Source organism: Tinamus guttatus, unplaced genomic scaffold, assembly GCF_059628265.1.
Source record: "Tinamus guttatus ecotype Peru unplaced genomic scaffold, ASM5962826v1 Tinamus_guttatus_pri_ptg000125l, whole genome shotgun sequence".
Classification (NCBI taxonomy): domain Eukaryota; kingdom Metazoa; phylum Chordata; class Aves; order Tinamiformes; family Tinamidae; genus Tinamus; species Tinamus guttatus.
The window spans coordinates 4,712,795-4,734,940 of record NW_028288659.1 but is presented as its reverse complement, the minus strand read 5'-3'; the positions used below and the strand labels follow the sequence as shown (position 1 = coordinate 4,734,940).

The 22,146-nt window shown below is 47.6% G+C and overlaps 1 protein-coding gene across 3 annotated transcripts in view; it reads left to right on the top strand.

The window, feature by feature from the left end:
• CREB3L2 (cAMP responsive element binding protein 3 like 2) overlaps window positions 1–22,146 on the top strand; it is a 66,551-nt gene that overhangs the window by 35,180 nt on the left and 9,225 nt on the right. The window contains exons 2-8 of one of the 3 annotated variants that reach the window (XM_088521627.1): window positions 1,198–1,423; window positions 14,057–14,223; window positions 15,777–15,864; window positions 17,528–17,706; window positions 18,274–18,420; window positions 19,959–20,017; window positions 21,382–21,450. In XM_088521627.1, the coding sequence (XP_088377753.1) occupies window positions 1,198–1,423; window positions 14,057–14,223; window positions 15,777–15,864; window positions 17,528–17,706; window positions 18,274–18,420; window positions 19,959–20,017; window positions 21,382–21,450 (935 nt within the window). Of the gene's footprint in view, window positions 1–1,197; window positions 1,424–14,056; window positions 14,224–15,776; window positions 15,865–17,524; window positions 17,707–18,273; window positions 18,421–19,958; window positions 20,018–21,381; window positions 21,451–22,146 lie in introns of all 3 variants that reach the window. The other 2 variants (XM_088521626.1, XM_088521628.1) reach the window with 2 other exon arrangements.

The window sequence follows — 22,146 nt, the reverse complement described above, 5'->3', positions numbered from 1 at the left end:
AGTCTACAGCAAGCAAAATCTTGAATTTCAGGGTGTGTTTCTGCAAGAGAGAGCAACGCTAAGAGCCAAAATCAATATCGCCTGCAAGAACAGCAAATAACAGGCTTGGCCTTTCATAGGAATCATGCCCCAATTGACAAAGACTCCTATATAAGATGGTAGACAATGCCTGATTGTTTGGAAAATCCAGTTACACTTCATTGTACAAATATTTTTGTGCAAAAATAGAATTCTTTGTGTGAATGAGACAAGGAAAAATTATGATGTTTTTCTAGGAATGGCATCTATCAATGCAGTTTCGTGGTCTGTCAAGGGCACTGAGTCTTCTGGCATTTTAAGGGAATAGAACAAGAGCTGCAAAGTTTTTGGCTGTTGGTGGGAATGGAATTGGAGTCTCGGGGAAGTAGATCAGGGCATTTGATTTGGGTTCCATTTGAATAAGAAAGGAATGCAAGCTTCCTGGTGAATGCAGCCAGATCAGGCGCTGTCAGTGTCATGGGTTCAGCACAAGAGATAAGGTGGTGATTAGTGTTGGCCATCAGGAGCTCCAGCTGTGCAGTTTAGAAGCTGTATATTGGCTCTAGTCTGGATTACCTCTTAAAAATTAACACATGTATCAGCTAGGAATTCCAATTTATACCAAATGCATTGATTTCTTGGCTGGGGGCATGTATGAACCCTTTGGCTACAGCAGTTGCCGTACTTACTTGCAGAGAATTTATATCTGAGTATTTGCTTCTTTTTTCTTCTCAGTGTCTCAGTGAACATTTAACCCAATATATTGTATTCTGCATATGGAGAGTTCTGACAAAAAAACCCCGCAGGGTTTTTCACACCTTCTGGCAGAAGTGGGCTTTCCCATTAACAGTGACTTGCTGTAGTATCTTTGGGGGGCGGAAAAAAAAAAGGCTGCTGTTTCAGGACATGGCTACCATGCTTTTATGTTCTGTTTTCACTGTGAGTTAATCATAGGCTCTTCTGGTTTAATGCCTGCTTCTGAGAGGACTTTTGTTCCAGCTGCAGCTCTTGAGCCTGAAGCACTGATGGGAGCCGGAGCCCGTTAGGCAGGGCTGGTGGCTCCTGCTGCTGCCTGGCACGGGGCCTGCTGCGCGTACTGGAATTGTTTGGATCAATGCTGTCCTGTTGTTGGCGTGACAGAGAGGCAAGGAGATAAGTTTTTCCCTTTTATCTCCACAGCACTTCACAGAGTTCCTGGATGAGTTTTCATCAGATGTCCTAGGCCAGCTCTTGAATGATCCTTTCTTATCTGAGAAGAATGAAATAATGGAAGTGGAATTGTCTCCGGCTTCCCCAGCGCCTCTCATCCAGGCAGAGCACAGCTACTCCTTGTGTGGGGACTCGCGGCCCCAGTCGCCCCTGACCCACATCTCTACTGATGACAACTTCAACGAAGGTAGTAGTGGTGCATGCAAAGTTAATGTGGATTTGCTGAGTTCTTTCTGGCTTGTCAGGGATATGTAGTAATGAAGGGTTACTAGTCAGGTAATGATACACTAAGGATACATGTGAATATCTGTGCTAATCGAAATCCTACAATTAAATTGCAGAAATTATTTTTTTGCAGTGTCTACAGGCATAAAGAAATGTGTCAACTGACAGGAGAATTGCAATCAGCGAAAGTTACTAATTTTGCAGTATTAACATTTTGAATGAAGAGCAAAATGTTCATTAAAAAGAAATAAGAGAAGGTCAAGAAATGTACTTGTTTCAATGTACTCAAAATCTGTGGTTGTTAGCGTAAGTGGAGACTCATAAACCAGTTAGTCAAATTAGAACCACCATGAGGTTTGCATATTGGAGCCCATGAATATAACTTCAGGTAGTCTTGGTTTTACAACCTGTCTTTCTTAAGTCTTGTTTTTTTATTTCTCCTTAAAAAAAAAAAAAAGAAAACAACCAAAAAAGTCCAGCAAGAAGCCACTGTGATTCTGAGATGAGATCATAGCTGCAGCTTCACAGGTGTTATGGTAGTGGGAACTGGTGATGCATAGAAATGAATACCAACAGCATTTTTGCAGTTATGTTCATACCAGCTGAACAAAAGCTCTGGGGCAAGTGGGGAAAGAGAGTTACAAGAATGGTGGGTAGAGGCATCCAACCTGCTTGTTCTGGTGTGAGGATGCCTGCTGGCAGGAAGGGGAGTTCAAGTCCAAAACTAGTGACTGGTTTAAGAGCAAGACCCCGAATAACTGATTTCTTCTTTAGAAGAAATCTTGTGATTTTCACTTCTCATTATTGGCTTATGTGTTCAACAACAGCTTTAAAGTGAAAAACAATAGCATGTTAAGCTGCATCATAATAAGGGAGAGAGATTAATGCTTATGTTTAGACACAAGCAAACTAAACTATTCGTGTAGATCCACCAGCACATGAGTTTCCAACAGCTGAAGGTTTTGTAGTTCAGAATACCAGAATACACGCTTAAAACAAGATGGAGTCTGTTAGAGGTTTCAGAAGCTTGTCCTTTTTGTCACTAAGGACATCTAATAAAACCTGTGAGGGGGCTTTTCAGGGTGAGATAGGGGTTTGGGAAATTATCTGGAAATACCATCTACAACAAGCCTTCCCATTTTTTTATTTATGTTTCCAAGCTGCTTTGTGTATCTTTAAATTAGCGAATATAGCAGATAGAAATGATATTGTGGGAGTAGAAGAAGCAGAAGAAACTTCAGACAAAAAGCTTCCTTGCCTTATCCCCTCGTGGAAGTTAATAGAGGTAACTTTCAAACTGGTCTTCCTCCTTCAGGGAAAAATCCTGAAGAAAATCCTATCACCGAGTCTGCTGGGTCTAGTCAAATAGAGCTGTAGTCAAATGGCGTTTTTAAAAGCCAAGAAACAGTTACAAGTAGGTTAAAAAATAGGAAACAAATGGAAAGCATGTAATCTTTAGTTCATTCTACAGAATGTCTCATAATAGAGGCGGAGGGGTTGTCCTGGCGCTTTGGCATTCCTGTTTATTTAATCTTAACACTGGAATCACTCTCATGCCCTTTACATACCTATTGGCTTCAGAATAGCGAAGCTCAGGGGCACAGAGCAGGCAAATGGGCCTTGGGTGCAATTTTAGAGCTCCACATTGAGAAGGCACCTGCTGGGGTCCTTATGAGAGCCCTCACGAAGCACTAGATCCAGTACTGTGCCCTACAGCCACGAGCTCCTTTTAGCAGAGGTGACTTTTAAAGTGAAGTGCAACACTGATGTAAATTTAGATATAAAACAGCTTTCTGTGTCATTTTTATCCAGTTGCTTTTAACTCGGTGTGTTTTAATTATGTAACATTAATGTGCTCTCTGCATTGGGCTGCCGTTCCTGCTGGGAGAGTGGGCCGGTGCCTGCCGAGTCCTGTGCCGGAGGCCCGGCCTCCCGCTGAGTCACACGGGTGAATCATTAGGCTCCAGGCTGCTCTTGGAGGGGAGGACACCTGCGTAAAGGGCACCCCGGGGGCTGGTGCGCTGGGGAGGATAAGCAGCGGGGGGAAAGCGGGATGCTGCACACGGATCCTGTTTCCTAAAGGGCCCCGTATCCTCTCTGCTTTAAAAATAGTCCTTAAAGCGGCCGTGTATTTCCATAGCAACAGGTGGGCCCTCGGTGTCGTCAGAGCGCGGGCGGCGGGTGCGGGCGCAGGGCCGTGCGCGTGTCCCGGCTCGGAGGGCTGTCCTAGGGCCCGCGGGCCGGCCTGGAGCTTCTCGCCTGTCCCCTCGGAGCGGGGCCCCGTAACCTGGGGCTTGGCAGAGGCGCTCCGGCCTCGCGCCCGCAGCACAAGACTCGCTGTGCTTGGCCAAACGGACCTCACTTCGCGCTGCTCCCTCGCCTGCCTTCTCCCTTCCCTTGGAATCGGCGCGTGCCTGTTCCAGGGAAGAAAAAGTCACACTTCAGAAAGGCCTGCTGGTTAAATAGCACCCAGCTTCTGCAATGGGTTTCATCTCTGGAGGTCCAAACAAACGGCAGAACTGGGATCCTGGAGGCCCAGGTTACAATGCAGTTGAGCAAAAGATCATTTTTGTTTGGTGAATGATTTTCAAAACAGGTTTAAGCAACTGAATATCAATTCTTTCCCCTCGCAGCCAGTACTCCGAGAACCTCACTGAAAATATTTTGTAATGTTTCCTTTCAGCCACTATGGCTGAATGAATAGTTTCTCTGCTCAGCAAGTGTGCCCTTACCAGCTCTTCCAGGGCACCAATTAACTGCTGCCAGGAGCCATTCTCAGTTGGCTCAGTAACGTAACCATTAGGTTGGTGTTTGTTTTTTTTTCCCTACAGTCACTAAATTGACGTATCGATATAATAAAAATCCTTATTGAAGGAAGCAAAAAGTGCTAGGAGTGCAAAGTCTGGCCAGCACAACCCTGTGTTTAACTCTTTTGAGTAGCCTTGTTGACCTCAAGGTGAGAGCGGGTTTATGTGTCATAGGATCAAAGTCCTAACACTATTTTTTCCTAGGTATTCATTGTTCTTACTTCCCTCTAGTAAGGAAATTTTCTTTATGGAGAAGACCATTTCTGTGTATTCACAGGTTAATGCTAAAATATGTGTTTGTTGAAGGTGCCAGTTCCTAAAGCTCTAGCTCATGAAAGCACTGACTAGCACAGCTATTTTAAAGCAGATGTGTGGAAAACATCTGGTATCTAGCTGGTTTTTTTTTTCTTGAGAATCTATTCTTATATTCGACTTTGCATAAAGTTGTAAGACTAAGGCTACTTTAGAGAGCTATTTGTCCCTCTGAGCTGCATGCCTACGGCTTCCTGACCATATGCTTTTGTGTGGCTGAACTGGCAAATGAGAGCTCCAGCCTGGGGAGGGAGACAAGCTGTTAGGAAAAAAGGAGGAGCTGCAGCAGTCCTGCAATGGCTTCTCTCGCACTAGGTTTCTAGTTGAGAGCCCTTCGGTTTTAGGAGGGTTTAGGAGGATTTGTGCAGAGTAGCTTTGCGCAAGAGTTGTGGGCAGTTGTGCAGTGGAAGGTGCTTCTGAAATGGAGATAAAAAAGCTGGGAAGAGAGATGGAGAGTAGAGATGCTGGGTAAGGGAGAAGTCTTGCTGCAGATCAGTCTTTCAGGGCACAGATTTCTTTCTGAGAAATAAAGAGTTAGGGGAAAATCCTTTATTTTCTATTACAGTTGGCCCTTTATTTTTCTTCCATCTTTCTGTCTCTGCCAAAGGAGGAGAGGAAGAGGGGGCTGCGGGCCAGACAGCCAGGAGTGATGCAGGTTGTGGTTCCACATGACGCTCTGGTTGGCATTCTGCGCGTCTTGGGAGGCCAGTGTGGGGGCCTCCCTGCCCTCTCGTTCTTTGCCTTGTCTATGGGGAGCACAAACTCCTCAGGACAGACTGCCCATTTGGGGGATGTGCGAGATCTGTAGGCACAAACAATGCAAGAAACATGAAGGGGCTGGTGTGCAGCAGGAACCCGGGCCAGAGGCTGTAGCATCCGTGTGAGGATTTTCCTCCTCTGGGACCAGCTAAATCGGCATGTTTGGTCTTCATGAGCCTCACACAGGCGAGGCAGCGTGCAGCCGACTAGTCATTTCTGTGACTTGCCAAGCTGTGGCCAGGTGCCTGGGTGCGCTCGCTTCCCAGTCCCGAGGGCTGTGTGCTGGAGACGAGCCTCGTCCCCACCTGCCTTCCTCTTCATGCCTTGGTGCTCGGGAATGCTTTGAAGTTACGCTTGGATTTGAAGCAGCTTGCCTCCGCTACAGGCTTGACACAGGAATTGCTGCAGAAATGCTATGTTTCTATTTTGTGCTGAGCTGTGCCAAAGCTGAAGCCAACCCCAGAATATAACTTGTATTTTTGTTTTGCTTTGTTTTACCCTCCAATTCCTGAGGTTATGTTATCCTATAACATGCTTTTAAAATCTAAGTTTCCTTTTAAGCTTCAGCTCTGTTTCTCTACATGGTTTGGAAAAAGAAAAATCACTGTATATGGATCCCATTTCTCCAGTACAAGCAGGCCTTCAGCAACAAATCCAGCCCTCCTGCCAGACAGTGCTCTGGGCAGGGAAATGCTTGCTTATATATGGAGTCTGTGTGCAGTGGTGAGCCATATAGAGTCTTCCAGTGTAGAGAAGCCTATAGGCTCAAGGCTCAAGGTGGTCTGCATATAGCCTCTATCTCTATATATATGTATGGGTGTGTGTAAAAACTACAGATTGTCACATATGGATTGTCCACTTCTCTTTTTTTTTAAAATACTGAGTAAATGAGTTATTAAAAATGGGACACTCTCTGCACTGACTTTGTCCAGTCTCATTAGTCAGAGCAAAATCTAGCTTTTTAAATTTTTTCCTTCAGAAATTTGCCCATAGTTTGAAGAGACACTGCTAGCATCATACTGGTTGTGTTTGCAAGTGCATGCCAGCATAACTTTTTTTTTCCTTGTGTGAATTTTTAGTTTATTTATTAATTTAAGAAGCAAAGGAGGAAGCAGTTTGGGGTGGTAGCCTGTCTCTGAGTGATTTTGTGAGGAAAGCTAGCAATCAGTCTTCGCTAGCCTCAGGGTTTGCGGCTGTGTGAGTTCATGCGTTCTAAGGGATGAAAAGAATTTTGACCTTTTTATGTCAGAAGTCACAAATCTCAGTAGATCAGTCAGAATCAAGCCTCTAACTTCTGCTTGGGCAGCAGTGTCTCTGAAAGTGTGTTTTGATATAGAGGTGGGAATGTTGGTGATTGCTTATCCTTCCCATCAATAATTGACACCTTTATTTGCAGTCAGACTCTTCTTTAGCTCCCAGTCCCAAATAGATGGTCTCTTTAATGGCATTTTTTCCTGCTGCAGTAAAGAGACATCTGCTCTCAGCCACCTCTCTGCTCAGGTATTTTGTAGTCTGTGGTGAAGGTCTCTCTTGATTTCTGCTTGGATACATTTAAAATGAGCTTTTTCAAAGTTTTCCTACATAGCATCCCTTCTAGACACCAAGCTGTTCTTGCAGTCCTTTCTAAAACCCTTTGAGCAGAGTGAACACAGGAGCTGCTTTCCCAGGTTCTGCTAATAATTCTGCTCATGGTGGATATTTGGGGGATGCTGCTCCCACTTCCCATTCTGCTGTTTCTGGAGCCAGCGATTTCATTCGCTTTTAGCCATAATGTTGCACTGGGAGTTCGTGTTCACTTAGTTATCTGCTGTGAGCATCAAGTCCTTTGAAAGTGCATCAAAACCCAGTTGCAGCTGTAAAATGGGTAGGTCTGTGCAGCACCCACGTGGAGTGTGGCAAGGAAAAATCGGAAGGGAAAGAGATTGAGATTCATTTTAATTCAACATAATGTTTCTGTGGATAATTTTCACATATCTTAGAAAAAAATCATAACCTTTTATAGGACTTTGTATAGTCTCAAGCATTAAGACTGTAAACCCATGTTAACACCCCTGTGCCTCTTGCCGTTGTACCAAATGTTCTTTTTCTCTTTACAAACTGACCTCCCTGTCGGCACAAGCTGTGCTTTGCTTGGAAAAGAGAGGGGGAAGTGATTGCAGTGTTTGGGAGGCCTGAATTTCTCTTTTTTTATGGTGGTTTTTGGTTCTCTGAGGAGTTTTTGTTAGGCATCAACTAACCTATAGTGGCAATGAAAGCCCCTGTCTGAAACATCTGTTCTGCGGCTGAGGCAGGAGTGCTCACCTCTGCTTCAGCACGTGACTCCTGCAGGCGTAAAAGGTGATGTTATAAAAATAGCTGTATTTATTTATTTTTCTGCCTCCCTCCATGCAAAATAACTAAAGTCATCACGGAGTCTGATCCGAGCAGGCAGCTATGCTCAGGTAAAGTCTCAAGCTGAGGAACAGCCAAGTGCCAGTCTGTGACCCTGCGGTGACATTTCGCAGCTGGGTTTACCTGGGAGGATGGCTCTGAAAAACGCTCTCCAGTTCCCCTCAGAAAGAGGCCATTGACTCTGCTTCATGGGAGGAAAAATGTTCCTCATCTCCATCTTGCTGCCTTTGATGACAACGATAAAAATAATCCGTTAGTTGCCGATGGATCCTGCACCCCGAAAAGGGGGAATACAGGGATGACTGGCGAGGCTCTGTTGGCAGCAAGGCTGCCTTTGCCCTGCTTTGCGATGGCTGTGTATCGCTGCCACTCATCCTTCCCCTTTATTTAATTTTCCCCTCCTGGCAGTTTCAAAAGGACCCCAGTGTTTCGCGGTCAAACAGTCCCCTCTTTGTGGAGCGGCTCGGGTTTCGGCGGCTGCGGCGGGAGCGCGCGCGTGTGCGGGGGGAGAGCCGCGAAGAGAGGCCGCTTGCCGGCACGATGAATGCCGCCTCTCTCGCACCTCTCGGCGTAACGTTTCAGGCGCCATGAAGGGGGCTTCTGTCTGCCCGCCGTGTTACGTGAGGCCAGCGAGCGCGGCCGGCAGGGAGACAAGGAAACGGTTATTTCTCCAGAAACGGCCAACTCACCTGGGGGAGGCCCAGGCTGCTGAGCCGGCTGTGCACGTCGCGCTGTGCTGCGAGCGGCGCCTCGTGCCCGTAGCCTTCGACAGAGCACTGCTCTTTTCAGCGCACCGCGGGGTATTTCTTCCAACGGGGAGAGCAAGAAGCCAGCTCCCCCGCAGCAGAGTTGGGAGGTGCTTCCCTCTCCCTGTTGGTTGGTCCTCGGTTTGCAGTATTTCTCTGCACGATAGACCCTAGATGGTGCCACTAGCTGTGACCACACCGGTGGGGTCCCGGTAAGGGCCGAGCGCCTGTCCGAGGTTGGCTTTGCAAATCCGGACTTGGTGGGTCACGGTGCCCTCTCCGAGCCAGGGCTTCACGTTGACACGTGGCGAGCAGAGCCCGAGCCCGTGGTGCGGCGGTCCCGAAGGGGCAGCGTGGCCCTCCGCGCCTGGGGCTAGGCGTGGAGCACACCTGGCTGCGCTAGTGGCTTTAGGTGCTCGTGGAGGGGCGATCTCTGGAGGACCAGCCCCGCGGGTTGCGTGTCCCAGCCCAGCGGTTCCTCGTGGAGATACAGGGACCGTTGCGGAGCAAAAGGGGCCCTGTTTCTAAAAGGCAGCTGAAGAGGCAGGTTGTTTAGATACGCTTGCCTGAAGGAGAGTTTGAGTCATCAGAGAAGTTCTTCAAGTACCTTGTCCAGAGATGACTCTTCTGATATCTCAGCACCGCACCAGGCCTCGTAGCCTCCTTATGTTGCCAGCTTTGTTTTTCTCCTGCTGTTTGTTTTATCTGCAGCCAGGACAGTGAACTCTATGGGGTCAAGGACTGTCGTTTCAGTCTGTGCAGGCCCAGCGTGGGACACCCTGGGTCTAAGGTGTTGCTGTGGTGGGATAAAGATATCCCTGAACGCCTCTGCAGCTTACAGTTGCAGGCTTATTTAGTGACATGCGCTGCACACATGTGCTTTCTGTGATTACCATCTAGCATGGTGGTGATGGTGGTGTGGGTTGTTTTTTCATTTCAAGAATACATTCAGTGGCTGCAGCTTTCATGTGGGTGGCTTTGCCCAGTGTTTTGCTGATTTTTGTTTCCCTCCCCCTCCAGTTCCAGGTGGAGGATGCCCGCTGAGCAGGAAAAGAGGAAAAGGGAGGCAAGTTTGATGGCAAAAGCAGAACATGAAAGTCATTTGAATAAGTATAATTTTGATCCTGGCCACAAAAAATCTTTGATATGTGTGTCACAAACCCTCCGTTGTTGTGATGAATTGTGTTTATGGATGCTTGATTTGAGGTTTGATTTGCAGATGGGATAGGCAGACAATGCCGTACCCTAACTCAGTGCAAACTATGTTTTGACAACGATGTGAAGGATAGCATCGGTGCTAGATGATCTGAAAAGTCCAGTTCTAGATGTCTCCAGTTGGGCATTTTAAGTTACTGCACACGTTTTGGCCTTAATCCCCAGGAGTGCTGTGGAGGGAGGTTCATTCAGACTGGGGAAGCATTTTGATTCTGCACTAGCAGGGAAGTAAACAGCTCTGTGCCAGCAGGATTTGAATCACCTATAGTAAAGAAGTGAGGCAAGAGGAACAGCAAAACACGGTCTAGGCACTTGGTTGAGGAAGCCCCATGCATGCTGCCAGCTGAATGGGAAGCACAGGTTTTGCAGACAAATTGTCATTATTATGACAGGCTCATTTTTGAGATGTATATAATGTGCAAAAGCACACCGAATAGAACCTTCGCAGTTATTTCTTAATACCTCAGTGCTTTTGATATAATTTGCATGTGCAGTTTGACAATGCTAGTGCATTGTACATAAAAGTTTATGCTAAGCACCGTGTGGACTGCCTCAGTGACATACTGCCTTGTCCCAAACTGCCCAGAGTTTGTGAACGGGTAGATGAGGGGGAGTATTTCTCACCTGAAATGTTGTTGCTCAGGAGAGCTCTGAAGTCCACAGGAAAGTTTGGCTGGTGAAGGGGGCTAGCAGCTGGTGCCATTTCTGTAACTGTGAACCTTGGAGACAGGGTTTCAGAGCCTGAGAAGAGATTTACTTATCTGTTTATTTTGTAACAGCCAAGGTGATCATCCCTAGGATGCGGATTTTCTTAGCCACTGAATCCTGTGTTCAAGTTCTTTCTTTTTTTTTTTTTTTTTAATCTGAATCATTTGCAATGTGTTTTGTCTGACCTTGGCAATATAATATTGTCCTATTCATATCCATCTAGAATACAGTCACCAAGGTCACTTTCTTACCCTGTTCTTTGGACTCTGTCTCAATTCTCCCGACGTTCCTCCTGAATTATGTCCGCTCTAAACTCCTTGCCTTTGATTTCCAGAGCCTGCTCTTTACATACCACGTCCCATTTGGTTTGGAGTCACTTCTCTTCAGTGGCCTGTTGGGCCACCTTCCCCTGCCTTTCATTTCAGTATTTTGTGTTCACCTTCTTGCTTGTTCTAATCCTTCGGTTAAACCTGCATCTTTGTTCCTCTCCAGACCAGTCTGTCAGAAAGGTGGTTGTCCTAAAGGCTGTGCTGTGGGTGTCTGCATGGCCAGTATTGGACTAGATGATCCCTGGAGGTCCGGTCCAACCTTAAGGATTCTATGATCGTATTCTATGTGTCACCTGCACATGTGTTTTGTTCGCTTGTTTTCCTTCCCTCATCTGCCTGAACATGCCCGGGTTTGTGCAGCCTTCTCAAAGGGCTTGCGACAAGGGCTGCCGCTTTATTCTGCTACCACACTGCCTGGTGCAGTGCACTAAGGCTCTTGTGGGGTATTGTAAGAATAAATTAAAAGTATTTTTGAAATAATGTCAATGGACTGTGCTCAAGTATAGGAGGAAGAAGAGTGGGAAATGTCACTCGAGGTCTCTTAGATAGGAGGAGACATTCCCAGGGGCTTCAGAAACTTGAATGCATCAAACGAAAGAAAATCGTTGTGCAGCTCTGGCCATGGTAATGAATGTGAATGTGTATCACTGGCCTGGGAAAGAAGGGCAGAGCAGAGTATTAAGGAGAGATTCAATCAACGTGTCGTTCTGTCCCTTTTCACAGTGCTGTTCATCTGGAATGACAGCTGTCACCATGCATATATGAGAGGCAATGTCAAAGAAAGAAGAACTAGATGCAGTTCTTCAAAGTAATCTCAGTTTTAAGTGCAGCATGTTGCTATCTCCAATACCATCCTAACCCCAGGAACCGGTCAGACTGGCTTTAGTGCCTAGAATAACTCCAAGCAGCGCGTGCAGATCTAAGTGCTGATGGCAGGGACACCAGCATAACCAATGAAGTCACCTCCCAGTGCAGTAAAATGATGAGCTCAAGGCCACCTTGCTCTGTTACAGCAAGATCACCCTTGTGAGTTGGGCGTGAGAAACGATGATCATCCTAAAACATGGCCCTAGTGGATGGGCCCTTTTTCGCTGGGCACTCGTGACAAGCTTTCCAGGCTCCCCGTATAATGACAGAAATTTGGAAGGGTTCGGGCTGATCTCCGCACATGCTGGTAGCTCCTGTGTGCGGAGCCTTCCCTCCCAGAGGAGGTGCCACGGGATAGCGCTGCCACCGCGGGACAGAGCAGAGCGCGGCGCGGGGCAGCCTTGGCAGCAGCCAGCCAAACAAACCTGGGAAAGCTGCTTTGCCAGGGACGCTGCCTTTGCAGGCACAGGCACCGCCGTGGAGGTCTTATCTGAGTGATCGACGCGCTGCAAACGAGAGAGGCCACCGATCTGCTGAATATTTCATTGCCATCAGTAGGGAGGGGACTCAGTGTTCTTGGGTTTGAGAGGGACACGGAGGGCTGAGAGAGCAATGTCCTCTCTCCTGAGATAATGTTTAGACAATACTACTTTTTTTTTTTTGGTAAATACTTCTATTTTTGTATTCTTTGTTTCCCAGAAAGCTTCACGAGTAAGCGCTGCAGAAGCTTTAACGTGGTGGGCAGCCCTGGCTGCACCGTTACCTCCTTGGCAGAGCTGGGCTTGCTGCCCCGCAGCGTCTGATTACAGGCTCTGTATTTTCGTTTTTAATTCCTTGGTGTGTCTTTGCTCAAATTACCTCTTTCCTCGCCAGCGGTGGAGGCTGGGTCCTGCCGCAGCGTAACTGCCAGCCCCGGGGACGTGCAGCCCTCTCCTTCCCGTCGCTCGGCGCGAGCGTGAGCGCGCGCGTGTGGTCTCGGCAGCAGCAGCAGCAGCAGCACACAGCAGAAGTGTGGGGGCTGGCAGCTTTATTTTGCTCTGCTTGCTGGTTTGCAGGATTGCTCTGGTAACGTCTCACCATCAGTATGGTGGGATGTGCAAGGGTCCTTCTTCACCTTTCTGGAAGGTGCAGAGCGGGGTGATCCTGCAGCCTGCAGTTAACCCAAGGCTGTGCTGCCGTGCACTGGCCGTACTTAGCGTTTGCGAGTGCCCTTGCTCTCTGCTTTCTTTGCGGGTATGAAGCAAATGCCACGTATGAGGGTAGAAAAGAGACACTGAAAGAGGTCAGCACTTCTCTTACGTTGTCTTTGTGCTTGGGTCGCCACTGCCCGCTTTAGGGGACGTGCGTCTCGCAGCGCTCCCCAAGGCATGGCCACGAGCTGTGGGGTCTGCCCCTGCCATGCAGCGCAGCTGGTGCAGCCTGCTCTCGTCACGCAAGGGAGAAGCAGGTCTTAAACTGCTGAACGCCAGCAAGAGGCTTGTTTGGTTGGGTTGGGTTTTGTTGAGAGATTTGCAACTGCCAAAACTCATCTGTGCACCCACATAGTAAAAACTAGGCCTGTTAGTAACTTTGCAGAACTATTGTAAACACTGAATCCTTTTGAGTTCTCATTCCTCAGTCCTTTTTCAGACACAGGAGGGTATCTCCCTTTCTCTCTTTTGGACAAGCAAAACCCTTGTCTCCCCAGTGGCTGTTTGATGAGTGCAAATGGGAGCCAACAGCTCGTGTGCCTGCTGCCTTGCAGCTCCTGATGGCCCAGGGCAAAGGCTTCAGCTCTGTCCCGAGAGAAGCCGCGCGGCTTTAGCGATTGGTGGCTGCAGCGCCCGGCACCGCAGGTTTCCTCGCGGCCAGGCACAATCCGCATCCTGTGCTGGCCTCCCGGTGCTCCGGGGAGGAAACCGGCACGAGCACCGTGACGCTGGTGCTGCTGCGGAATCATCGACGCCAGTTCACGCTTACTAAATGAATCCTTGATGGGGAAAAATCTTGAAACTGAGAGAGTGGAAAATCCTCTTTGTTCTTAAAAAAGGTATAGTTAGCCTCTCCAGCTATTTGGTAATTGCAAGTACTAGAAGGAGCAGGAGTCTGGCTAAACGCTCCTGCTGCAAGGATGTTAATGTGCCGGCGTTAATGTGCCTCGAACACAGCTCCCAGGTGGCTGTGCCGGAGCCTCCTCTAGTCTTGTTCTGCTACGCGTTGGCAGCTTTTGGCAGTGCACAGTGATTAGTGCCACGTCTTTCCTCGCTGCTCCTCTCCGTGTCCTGAGGGCAGGATTAGGTTACAGCCCTGCTGAAACAGCACCGTTGTCTGCGCTGATGGAGAGCTGGATGGTAAGGACAGAGCTGTGCTGATAGTCTGAAATGCCTTCTGTGTTTGTTTCCCTTCTCTGGAGGAGGGATGACATTATTTTCATTTGTGTTCTGTCTGCCTCTGACCTAAACACGTGGTGTCCAATTTCCTTCCTTGGCAGGTGATCTGGAAAACGAGGAATGGTGTCTGGGTGCCGAGCTGACTCCAGCTGCAATAAAGACGGAGGCAGTGTTGTGCGAGACAGCCGGCCTTACTCCCTCTGTCAGCCTCACTGTCACGGCCACATCGCTGGAGGGGGAGCAACCTGAGCTACACACTGATGCCCTGGTACTTGCAGACTTCCTCTTCTCCTCCCTGCAAAGTTAGACACAGGTTCTCCTGAGACTCCGCGTACCAGCGTAGCCTCCTTGGCAGTTCAGGCTGCGCGCTGCCGCCCGCTTTAGCATTTCTGAGTGTTTGCTGGTGTCCCACTGCTGCTGTAAAAGCTTGTGTTTCAAAAGGCACATCTGCACGTTCAGGTATTCACTGCTGGACCCACAGCCCTCTCCTTTTTGCTGCATGGTGCCAAAGCCTGGGGCTCGTGTGTTTCTGAAAGAATTTAAACAGTCCAACATGGACTGACTAACCCATTTGTGCTGCTGAGCTTGTGACAAACAAAATGTCCTTCCTAGTGACTTGTTTAGTGCTGCGGTGCCTGTCCCTAATCAGAATGAGCTCCCCATTTGAAATGACCAGAGAGGTTCCCTGTTTATCTACAAAGTCACTTTTGCCACATCGGTGAAGTTGTGACGTTCTGAGCTGCCGCTCAGACCAACCTGCCTAGTAAGGAACATTCGTGAAGCCTTTCTGGCCACCGCATTCACAAGGGCTTTGGTTTAAATGTGTCTGAGCTAAAGCGAACAAACTGCAGCAGCTGACAGCTCCACGGCGCTCCTCATGAGCGGAGGAAGGAGCGTGGCTGTCGTCAGTCCCCAGGGTATGGTGTCAGGCTGGCCAGGGTGGAGCTGGGCTCTGCTCGCCATAAACATTCCCACTTGGTTGTGAGTCAGAAATTCGCGCAGCAGAAATAACTTCATGAGAAACTCAAAGTGAAACATGACTTTCCCATAATCCGCCCGTAGCCTAATGCGCTGTCCCCCGTGGGAGATCCCGCTATAGGCTGGGATGTCATGATACGCAGAGAGGGTACCCTGGGATGAACGGGTGGCTCAGTGCCATCACACGGATTATCTACCCAGGCTACTGAGGGATTCTGGCAGCGCCAAGCATGCCGGTGCCAGGCTGACTGCCTCAGGCCTGGGCCTGCGGCGCTCAGGCCTGCTCCCTGACCCGTCACCGGGGCCAGCCGGTTGTCCTCTGAGCCCTGCTCAGCTGCGGCGGCCCCTGCTCCTGCTCTCCCACCCTGCAAGTTGAACTTGTGCCTGGGGACCCCCGAGGGACTGGGAGAGGCCCTCAATGTCCCTGCCAGGCGCCAGCGCGCTCTGCGTTCAGGGGTGCAGCCTCCTCCCCTGCCCCGGCGGCACCGCGCGCCGTGCGAGCCCAGCGGGCGCTCCAGCCAATCCTCGCAGCAGCGCTGTTGCTAAGAGGAGTAATCCGAGTGGGCTGCACGCTGGCTTTCAGTCTGAAATGTCATCTCTGAGGCATAATCTTTTATTTAGCTAAATATAGTAGTAAGAAAAGCCGCAGCAAGAGTAGTCGGGGCGGTATTCTCTCTAGCCTGGCTTAGCAAATTGTGTGGAGAAGCAATTAAAGCTTTGCTTGTAGCAGAGCAGGGGGAAAAGGAAATGTCTCCATTTATGGAGAAGTAATCCTTGTATCATTCTATCAAGGTTTTAGGATGTGTGCCTTGGGTTCTCAGCCCATTAATTTCTCTTTTCTAGATGAAACCACTGAGCCAGAAAGCTCTTCCAGAGATTAAATTGGAGCCACATGAAGTGGATCAGTTCCTGAACCTGTCTTCTAAGGAAGGTCTGTTAATTACCAACCCAAGATGCACCAAAGATGATCAGAATTAAGAATGGACATACTTTATTCTAATTAAATATTTGGCTTCCTTGTTCTCCATGTCAATCTCCAGGTTGAAGCCCTTGCTTTCTAGGGATTTGACTCAGGCTGCTAAAGAGCCCAGCCTCTGTCTGACCTATTTATATATTTTTCTTCCATGCTCATCACAAAGAAAATGATGCCTTTTTTTTTGGCTGTAACTTACTAATGATTGTAAAGTTGCTAAAGGGATAGAAATTATGAGGCGCAAAAGTGGGAACTTTTCTGTTTTAACCACTTTGCCGTGTGATAGAAAAGCAAGGATGTGAGTCTACATGAAGCTAAAAGTTTATGTGCCAAAAACAGATCTGTTTGTTTCAGTGGAGTCTTTAAGAACCATCTGGGTCCCCTGGGGGGGACAAATGAGGGAGGAAGAGAGATGATCCCTGTCCTGGAAATGTAACACAGCTCGGTGGCACATAATCTGTTAACCCAATAAAAGTTTGAGGAGATCTCAAACTCAGCATCTCAGTTAGGAACACTTTATGTTTTATTAGTGGATTTATTTATGTAGGTAAGTAGAACTGCTCTAGGAAATGAAGAAATGGCTTAGCAGGCGAGAAAAGGGAGTCTTTATCTGAATGCAGGGCATAGATAGGATTGCTGAGTTTGTGGCATTAAGGGCCTTTCTGTCTCATTAGTGTGTATCATCCTCTTGCAGCTGCTGGAGTTAAGATACTAAACCAAGAAGAGCTCATGTATAATTGCTTTTTGTTACTATTTTTCTTCTTTCCTCCCCCACCACCCATTAGATTTTTTTCAGCTCAAATTCCGCATGCATAAAAGGAGTGGAAGATGGCAAATCCAGCCCTGCATCTTCCTCCTCCCACTTGTGCAAATTTATATCAGAGAATTAATGACTTAGTTTTGGACATCTGCAAAGTAGAGGAGACGTTGCCCTGTTCCTCTTGCTTCCGACCCGTTTGGTCATAAACAGCACTGGGGTTGCCAGCTGTGGCATGGGCTCTCTTGCCTGCCAGCGCAGCAGAGGTTTTGCTCGTGGCACTGGCGTGCACAGTATGAGAGCAGCTGCTGCGCCGGTGACCTGTGCTGCCCCTGCTCCATCAGCACATGGAAACCGGCACCGCGTGGTTGCTGCCTCCCAGGCGTGCCAGCGTGCCAGGAGATGGAGTGTTTCTGTCCCCCTTGTTCATATAACACCTACTACGTGGTGTGTGCCCTCAAAACTACTTAATTCATATCGAAGTTAGAAAAAACTACTGGTTTGCGAGACAAAGCACACTAGTGCAGAGCCCTCTCTGCTCATGCTACTTTCTTGTGGGAGCGGACTGCTACTGGAGAGCTGCACGTGCAGTGCAGAGCATTTAAGAAGAAGCTCGAGGGTGGAAATGAATGGAGCAGATGTGCAGAGCTCTGCTCTGCCCATTGAACCTAAAGATCACTGCTTTTTTTTTTTTTTTTTTTTTTCCTTTGGGAAACGTGGGGATCTGAGAACCTTTGGAGTTACCACTTGATCTGTCTTTTAGCAAACTTACTTCTGGGAACCGGGTGGCAGTGGTGGCTTTGGTGGACGTTTGAAGTAGCCCCTCAGCATTTAGTGCTGTGTTTCTCTCTTGCCGTTCAGCAGTGGATCCTCTGCATTTACCCCCAACGCCTCCCAGCAGCCACGGCAGTGACTCTGAAGGTGGCCAGAGCCCGGCTAGGTCTCTCCCTCCTTCAAGCCCAATCCAGCTACAAGCCACAGCTAAGGTGACTTCACGTACAGCTTCAGCGCTCTCCAATTCCCCTCTCCTGACTGCACCACACGTGAGTTGGGCTGGCTTTTCCCAGCTTTTTTTATTATTTAATCTCTGCAAAACTTCAGATCCAATAATTCTTTCTTTCTCATTTGTCTATTTTCTTCCTATAGTGAGTGGCCTGTGTCTCTCTGCTAAGGTGAGACAAGGATGCACAGTGTTATGTGGCTCCTCTTATCATGGATTGTGTTCTGTGTGAGGGCCTTCCCAGGGCCTCCTGTCCCTGGCTACTGCCTTGCTCTCTTGGAAAGCAAGAGGTCATCTTTAGGGAGGGATTATCAGTAGTGCTTCTCACCCTTTTCTCATTTGAACTTTTGTAGTTTTATTGTTGACTTCAGGATGCGCAGACCTGGGTCAAAAGCAATTGTTTCGAGGGAATCCTGTCCCAAATGTTCAGTGTCTGAATGCAAGCCATGTAAAAGGTCCTCACCTTGCCCAGACCCCACTTGCAAGGACCTATGGTCGCAGGAGGCAGAGTCCCCTCTGAAGCAGGAGAGCTGCTCTCTTTCCTCACACCTTTTCCTCCAGGGCTCCCTACACTTTCTGTTCAACCGTTTCATTTCTGTGCCATTTGCAGAAATTACAAGGGACCGGCCCACTCATCTTGACAGAGGAGGAGAAGAGGACACTGATAGCAGAGGGGTACCCGATCCCTACCAAACTGCCCCTTACAAAAGCAGAGGAAAAAGTGCTGAAGAAAATCCGCAGGAAAATAAAGAACAAGGTAAATGTTAGCCTAGCAGCTTTGCTGGCTAATGTCTATTCATCCTTCATTAAAAAAATGCTGCAGTAATTATGCAGTAATGATCTGTAGTACTGTTGAATGCTGTATGAAGGTTTTTAATAAAAGTACTTACCTTTGTTTCTAAACACATCCATCAAATTGTCTACCACCTTTGTGTCTAGGTATTTGCCTGTACCCTTGAGCAATAGAGTATTTAGCAAGTAGGGTCATCAATCACTGTTGCTTGGCTCCATTTTAAAAACAGTATAATATTTTCCCTTAGGTATAGACCTCTCTGTTCTTTCCATGGTGATGAAGGTGTTCTTCATGGTGTTCAAGGTGTTCTTGTCCACTGTTGGAGGTTTTAAAATCCCACCTACTTCTGTGTGCTTGTCTTTTGATTAATATATTCCATGACCTTCAAATGACTGCTAGATGCCAGACTCTGAAATGCCCTAGGAGTCGTCGTCTTCCAAAATGGGGAAGAGCCCGTGATGGGGACGAAAGCAGTTCTTCAGACCTGGCCAGCTCACTTGTTCTAATGGACATTTGCACATTGTAACACATTCAGTTGATGATTTTGCAGATAAAGGTGTAAGTTTGCCTGCACTAAATTAGAATTTGCTGCTGCAGTGTAGTTTTTCAAAATCCGTGAAGGTGTTTATGTACCACTTCCATAGAACTAGAATCCTTCAGATCGGAGGGGATCTCTGGAGGACATCTGGTTCAATCCCTTGCTCAGAGCAGGGTCTCCTTAGGTCAAATTCCTTAGGGATTTGCCCAGTGAAGTCGACCAATGGGTATAGAATCCTCAGCCTCTGGGCAACCTGTTCCCATATTCAACCAGTGGAAAAAAAGTGTTCTTAATGGGAATTTCCAGACTTTCAGCTTATATTTGATGCCTTTTGTTCAATTGCTGTACCCCTCTGAGAAGACTCCGGCTTTGTCTTCACTGCGCTCTTGTACTAGATACTTGAAGATGACAGGAGAATCTCCCCTTAGGTTTCTCCTACACCTGAACAAATTTCTCAGTCTCTCCTGCTCATGCCAAGTGCTCCAGCCCACTTCTTATCGCGGCTGCCCTCCTCTGGACTAGCTCCAGCGTGTCCAAGATGTTTATGTTGGTGTCTAGAACGGGACGCGCTCCTCGAGCCGTGGCCTTGCGCCTGCTGACCGGAACGGGAGGGCCCTTCCCTCCCTGTGCTGGCCGCGGGCTCGTGCGCAGGGCCCAGCTGCTCTTGGCCTGCCCGCTGTGGGAGCCACTCGCCTGACTCGTGTTGGGCACGTTGGGAAGGCAAGGTCTGTAAGAGCAGGGAATGAGTCTTTTCTTACTGCTGAGAGGGTTAATCTTGCCTCAGGATGTGGAAAGAGACCAAGTGAGTGCTTTGCCTGCCAGGAATAGAACTAAGAATAGCACAGAGGCTTGAACTTAATAAAGTCAGGGCTTTTTACCAGTTTATTAATTTGTCTCTGCTTACTTTTTTTTTTTTTCTATGCAAATATTTGGTGTTTTTCATCCTTTAATTTTTTTTTCTTAGATCTCTGCTCAGGAGAGTAGAAGAAAAAAGAAGGAATACATGGACAGCCTGGAAAAAAAGTAAGCCAACCTCCTTCCTGTTTCAAACAGGCCAATAACAGCAGTTGCCGGAACGGAAACGGATCCAGCTGTTGATGCTGGGACTGTTTCATGTACAAAGTGCCAGCTGCCACCTCGTGGCTGTGGCTGAGAAAAGGCCCTTCCTTTGGCTTCTGCCCGTGCACGTGCTGGTGTGCTGCGCGCTGGAACCACGTCTGCCTCAAAGGCATTGCTAAAGTGATGGCAAAGGCCTTAAGGCAGGACCCAGCTGCTGTTGGCCTCCACCCGTGTGACTCTCTTAGCCTGGGGGCGGGCAGTGTCCCTGGAAAATCAGGTTCAAAATGGAAATGTTCTGTATTTTAGTGCAAACGGAGGTAGAAGTAGGGAGTGGGTGAGTTAAGAGTCTTGAGGAGTAAACAGGAATAAAGAAAACAGCTTTGTGATCCATCGGCTTCCTTTAGCAGGAAGGACCCAAACCCGCAGCTAGTCCTTTGTAGCCCAAATTAATCTCTCTTCCAAGGAACAATTTTTGTTGTTGTTTGTTTGCTTTCTTATGCCTTTCACATGAGGGATCTATTAAACCCTGGGTGCCATCTTTGGTGATAACCTTGATGTAATTGCCTTTTGTTCTTCTGATTCTTATCTTTAGGAAAGACCCTCACTTTCTCAGGCTTTGGTGGAATTTCACTGTACACATAAAGATAACAAAGCTGTTTCCCTGTTACCTTTTTCTTTCTTGAAGCTATTCAGGCTGGTCATATTTTAAGAGTCCCATATTTTTACTTGAACTTCTTTTGTTGCATAATCTCCTTTTGTTAGGAGGTTTCCTGTGAGAAACAAAATTGTTCTCTTGGAAATGAACCTTCTGGCTTATTGACTCCTATACACTTGAAATTCAGGGATCCAATAGCAGAAGCATGGCGTTGGCTAAATTGCGTGGTGCCTTATCTTAACTATAAAGTGTGCATATGGCACACCTTTACACAACACACCTGCTACCAGCATACACAAGCATGCTGTGTGACTGCTGAAGGCCCTGTCCCATGGCATAATGCGCAGGGAAAATCCCAGTAGGGCCATTACTCTTTCTGTGCAAGGGGCAAAGGGTAGTTACAGCCATTCTGAAGGAATTAGATCTGCCGGGACGTAGTTTGGAGCACTGCAAGGGGGCATTATACAATTAGTAGTATCTTTTGCAATGCTTTTTACACCATGAAGTATGATTTAAACATCTGAGTAAAGTTGGCTGGTGTAGCTTTTCTTTATATGTAAGCAGGACCATAGATCTCTGTAAAAGCAATTTGGATTTGTTTTAAAAACTGTTTTTAAAGTGTAATGGATGCCTGCTTTTAAATTCATCCTTTCTTCCCTCGTACTGTTTCTAGAGTTGAGACCTGCTCAAATGAAAATACTGAGCTACGTAAGAAGGTGGAAGTCCTGGAGAATACTAACAGGTAAAGTATGAGGGGACAGAGGCAAAACTAGCATTAGGTGAAAAAGCGGAAGTTAAATGTTCACTCGAAACATGTGTTGTGCTCAGGAGACCTCTTATCATCTTTCCTTGGTTTCTTCCACTCCCAAGAAAAAATGATTATGACAGATAACAAAAGAAATGCAACTCAACTCTCCAAATTGTCTTTTGTCAGAGAAAGACAGTCTTGACAGGAGGCCTCAGGAGGAAAGGCCTTGGCCTGCACTGCCACCTGGAGCTCTGGAGAGCAGGAGTTCTGAAGCATAAGAGTCATTTATTGGTTTGTTTTTCTTGACTAGATATCATTGTGATTATGGAGCACCTTCTTAATCATCCGACACCCCAGAGCTGCTTTCATGTCAGGAAGTGCAACTTCCTTTGGATAGAGAATCAACTCGTTTCTTCCTTTCTGATCAGTGGGCTTACATAAGTCAGTGACTCAGTGGTGGCTTTCTCAAAGGGCATGTGGCAGAATATGCTCAACAACTGAGCTTTTAATAGGACTCTAACTGACAGAGAGGAGTGTCAGTCATGATTATGCTCAGTTAGGCTCTGTGTGCACTCTAATGATGGCAAATTCCAATGAGTAACTATGAGATGAGCCCTCTGTAAACACCTTCATGGCTAGAGGCATTTGTAGGGATGGTTGAATATTACTGGTGAACATAACGTTAGTGCT